The sequence below is a fragment of the Pecten maximus genome, chromosome 6 (assembly GCF_902652985.1).
Source record: "Pecten maximus chromosome 6, xPecMax1.1, whole genome shotgun sequence".
Taxonomy (NCBI): domain Eukaryota; kingdom Metazoa; phylum Mollusca; class Bivalvia; order Pectinida; family Pectinidae; genus Pecten; species Pecten maximus.
This window is the reverse complement of record NC_047020.1, coordinates 28,150,466-28,155,162: the sequence shown is the minus strand read 5'-3', so window position 1 is coordinate 28,155,162 and position 4,697 is coordinate 28,150,466. Positions and strand designations below refer to the sequence as shown.

General features: G+C 38.4%; 1 protein-coding gene across 1 annotated transcript; it reads right to left on the bottom strand.

Annotated features, from left to right (window-relative positions):
* Positions 1–477: 477 nt before the first annotated feature.
* On the bottom strand, positions 478–4,203 carry LOC117329441 (kelch-like protein 24). Its single transcript, XM_033887387.1, has 2 exons — positions 4,136–4,203; positions 478–3,052 (listed from the first exon to the last, which is right to left on the bottom strand). The coding sequence occupies exon 2, from the start codon at positions 2,576–2,578 to the stop codon at positions 1,802–1,804; it is 777 nt and encodes a 258-aa protein (XP_033743278.1). The 5' UTR covers positions 2,579–3,052; positions 4,136–4,203; the 3' UTR covers positions 478–1,801.
* Between the last annotated feature and the right edge of the window lie 494 nt (positions 4,204–4,697).

Here is a 4,697-nt window from a genome sequence, read left to right as displayed (position 1 = left end):
CAGTAAATGATGTATAATGGAGAACAGATGAGAGAAATCAGTATGAGCTTCTTTGTGTTTTTTTTATCCTTGATTTTAAAAACTGTAACGTTATTTATTTTGTTGGACGTCCCACCAACGATCAGAATGTTATCTCCATAGGTATTGTAGGAGTCGTACTTAAGCTGCTATACGCAGTCTTTAAATCTCAGTTAATATGATCCAGGTACACACGTATCATTATTGATACCAGTCACTCAATACAAAGAAAGACAACTCCTTTTGGAATTTGTTTCAATGTTTGGGTTCATTGTACGAAGAGGGATAACTCCCGTTGCGAAAGGGAACTAGTCTGCCGAGCGGGGTATTAGACTATTAAGTAGCAGACCACTGTATGTCGTCAGTAGGATAACTTTTATTTTAAAAGCAGATAATTTTCGTATTATGATATGCAGAAGCAATTTAAAATAATGTATAATTTGATTAGTAGTAGTATATTCAGTATGATGTGGGAAATGGTTCGAGATTATAAATTATCCAGGAAAATAGTCAGACCAGCTGAGTTATAACAGAAATCCTAATGGTGAACATGCAAATCAAGATTAATTCTGTCATTGAAATAGAAATGTTTAATTTCAAAGAGGTTTCAAAAAAGAAAATGTATAGGGAATTGTATCATTTTGGGCTAAACATCATGACATTTTGCTGCTTTTTAAAAACTTGTATTTATATAATATGGTTCTATGGTTTACACAGGTCGGAAAAGCACAGAAAAATGAGTTTACTTATCCTTACATACTTTAAAACAACAACATTTAATAAAAAAAATCTGTATCATTTGTCCATTTGTACAGAATCTACTGTTAAATGCAAACCATCGCCTTCGCGATAGATAAACTAATTTGTAAAATGATAGGTCACATGACAATGCCTATCTCGTTGCACTTTGATCGATTTATACATCTTACTGTAGATTGTCACTAAATCTACAATAAATATATTCAATTGGAATACATTTTCATGCGAACCTACACAGAAGTGTTCACATTGCTAACGACATGTTAGGAATTAGAAGAACGTGACTCGCCATTTCCTCCATCACTTCCGGTAGTTTTTCCCGCCATGTTTTCACTTTCTTCGACCGCTTATTGAAGTCGAACTCCATGATGACGTCACTAAAGCGTTCACCGGTGCCTTGCATCGCGCCTACAATTAGAATCTTAGACCTTACCCTGAGAAGGAGGGCCTTACTGCAGTTAAAGCCCAAAGTTCCTGCATTCACGAAGGCCCGACACCCAGGCCAATGCTTGACTAGGTTCCGCCCTATCACCTGATGAATCTCTGTGTTTAGACTGACCACGGGACCAAGTACTGCAGTAGTGACAGACGACCGTGCACGTGTGCGTATTAGTGTCAATACACTGTATTGCGTTAGTCACGTGACGCTCATGTGACATTCCCTGTGCGAATCCACTGAATATGTAGATCTTGTTTCGGTCGGCCACAGAATGAAAATGTGAAACTGGCAACGCAATCTGACATAGGGACACTGCCTCCCATGTCTCACGAGAGACATCATAAACCTCAACAGTCTTAGCATAGTCCGCAAAACCATCCACCGTTTTACCGCCAAATATATATAAACTATCCTTGATGGCCTTCATCCCGTGTGCTATTCGTCCTTGGTTTGGGATTGGTTCACACACGACCCACGTGTTCTCCCGGGTAGAGTAGCGGTACATAACCGTTCTCACCTGACAGGAACAAGTCGTATAGTCCGTATGTATAGGACGCAAAATGGCGACCTGGGTACTCCAGTAAGTTACACAACTGTTTCCATCGCCTCGTCTGCAAGGGAGAAACACCATACCTTCATATGCTTCTCATAGTCTCTAGATTTCACCTCGCCTAAATCACAAACGTATGATGGGACATTCCCTACTCCAACGGGACTTGTCGGGCCCGTTACAACGAGTATTCCTTTCTCCGTCGCACCCCCGGGTCTGAGCTCTGTCCGGGGGGACGAATACCTCATCTGGGCTCCAACATCTCCGTGAAACGTCTCGGCCTCACGGACAAAGTCGCTCAATGGTTCAACAAACAGGTCTGGGAACGCGGTTTTCAGTTTTCTATACCGGTTTCCATCAATAAGGGGCAAACGTATACTGTCCACTAACTTCCGGATGTGGCACTTCCTGGCGGGAAAGTCATGGAGGATCCATTTCATCACAGCGTCAAAGACAATGTTTTCATCTGTTATGTTGAGATTGGCACTAAACACGAGGATTGAGAGTTTGGGCAACGTTAGATTAACAAACTTGGAGGTTTCCAGAATGGTCTGAAAACATAAAATTGCGAATTTTTCACATCTTTTTCTGAGTAAACTGTAATCCGGATACAGGTCTGTTAGTTGCCAATAGTCTAGCACGTTCTCTGGGCCCAGGAACTGCGCATGTCTTTGTTCTAGCAACCTTTGTAGACACGCGATCTGAAGGTAAGCTGCTGTAAACAGGAGGTCACGCGCAGTGTTTTTAGTGATCTTGACCTCGCCTGTATACAGGAAATGAAGGACCATTTTCATGGTATTAGCCTCTACCATATCTAGTTTGAAAGTATGTCTGGGGTATTCTCTCGTACTGGATTGAACTTGACACCGGAAGTAGTTAGAGAAAGTACACAGTATGAGTAGATGACAGTTAAATTCTCTCCCCTCCACGATCAAGGTCACGTCACTCAAGTCCCGCGTTGTCCTCCAGGTGTCGTAATCCCGTTGTTAGGGTGTTGATATAGTCTTTGTTACCAGCAGACGGCACTGGCTTAGAGTTCATAGGGGTCAAGGTCGAGGCTTTACCAACATCCACGTGACGGTTCATCTGCACACTTTGTTGTTTCCGTCCTCTTGTCTTTAACTTCCGGTTGAATTTCCTTGTCTTCTTGTTGGAAGTCACGGGGCCAGCCTTTGGCGTAGAACCCGACGACATCTTGAGGTCAGAAGTGAATGAGCGTCTTATTTACCAAATTGTCAAGCTTCCAAAACTTCGTTTAACCAGTATTTTCACGGTTTTTGTTTTATCTGTGTGATGAATTGTGGATTTTAATCAATACATGATATTATATACATATCCGATAATCAGTTATTCAATGGTTATAAAAAAATTGTTATATACTTATCAAGATTACTGAGTAGTACTCAGTACGGACAATGGCATAGAAAAATATTTTTTTAGGAATTGTTCCTGTACGCTTGTTAAGTGATCAATTTTGGGCCTTTCTTCTTTAACGGAAATCTACCAAAACTCACAGACAATTTTTTTTTTTTTTTAATAAAAAAATAAAAAATAAACAGGCTGCCCAAATAAATAAAAGTGGAACAGTGCTCAAAATGGATTAATTTTGATGTAGCATTTTCATTTTGAGATAGGAGTGAACGGTTAATGTTTTAAAAATGATACAGTTGTAAGACTGGTTTAACTTTAGCTAGGCCTACCTCTAATAATTTGTGTACACTAGTCTGTGATACAAAACAAACAAACATCCATTCATATTTCTTAACATAAATTTTTTTTTTTAAAATAAATATTTTATGGGTGGGTCGCTAAAATCAAACTGAAATTATATAAAATGTTGTCATTTGTTTCTCTGATGAGGCGCCACATTTAGGGTACACTCGTTAGCCAGACTCCGTGTTAATATACACTCGTTAGCCAGACTCCGTGTTAATCTACACTCGTTAGCCAGACTCCGTGTTAATCTACACTCGTTAGCCAGACTCCGTGTTAATCTACACTCGTTAGCTAGACTCCGTGTTAATCTACACTCGTTTGCCAGACTCCGTGTTAATCCATGTAAACATGACTCCGGTAACAGATACACAAAACATTATATCAATTGTTCTGATATTCTTTTGTTTTATTATATCAGAACAATTGATATTGAATTAACCGAATATGTAATACAAATGTACGTATTATTTTCTATCTAAAACCTGTCCAGTACAGTCACATAGACTTTCGATCAAAATCCAACTCGGAAACAAAACTTTGTGGAGAACGTTTGGAGGATAAAGTCTATGTACAGAGGAGAGAAGTTCTACATATTTAACACATCTTGGTTTTCAAATATTGAATTGATGGCTAAGAATATTCAAAACACTTACCTCACGGCGTAATCCCCCATTCACACGCATCCTTGGTGACTGTACAGACGGGATGCCAGATGTTGATTCCGTCGTTATACATGACGTCATAATAAGAATATGACACAATCAAGCAAAGGGAGATAATTCAGTATCAGTACTGTGTTAGAATTTTGTTCATATTTCAAAAGATAACTGGTCAGGCTACATGTGTATGTATTGTTGTAGTTTACCTATGCTCTAAAATCCCACCTATAGATTTATTGAGTATATAATCTAAGCAATATACCATGTTTGTCATTAATCATTCATATCATTTTTTCAAATATTTTTTATTACATTTTTTCTCAGTTTTGAGAAATGAAATAAGTGACTGATAAATTGATTGATTGAATGATTTTTAAAATTTCATAGCCATAATGACATACATTTTAAGGAGGCAACATTCAATTCATATTTAAAAACGAAATATCTTCAAAAATGTTATCGAGAAAGTTTACATTATTGTACATTTTGAAAATACTAGGCTCTTTTGCTTAGTTTCTCGGTACAATTATGATCCTCTTTATAGGACTGCAAGGAA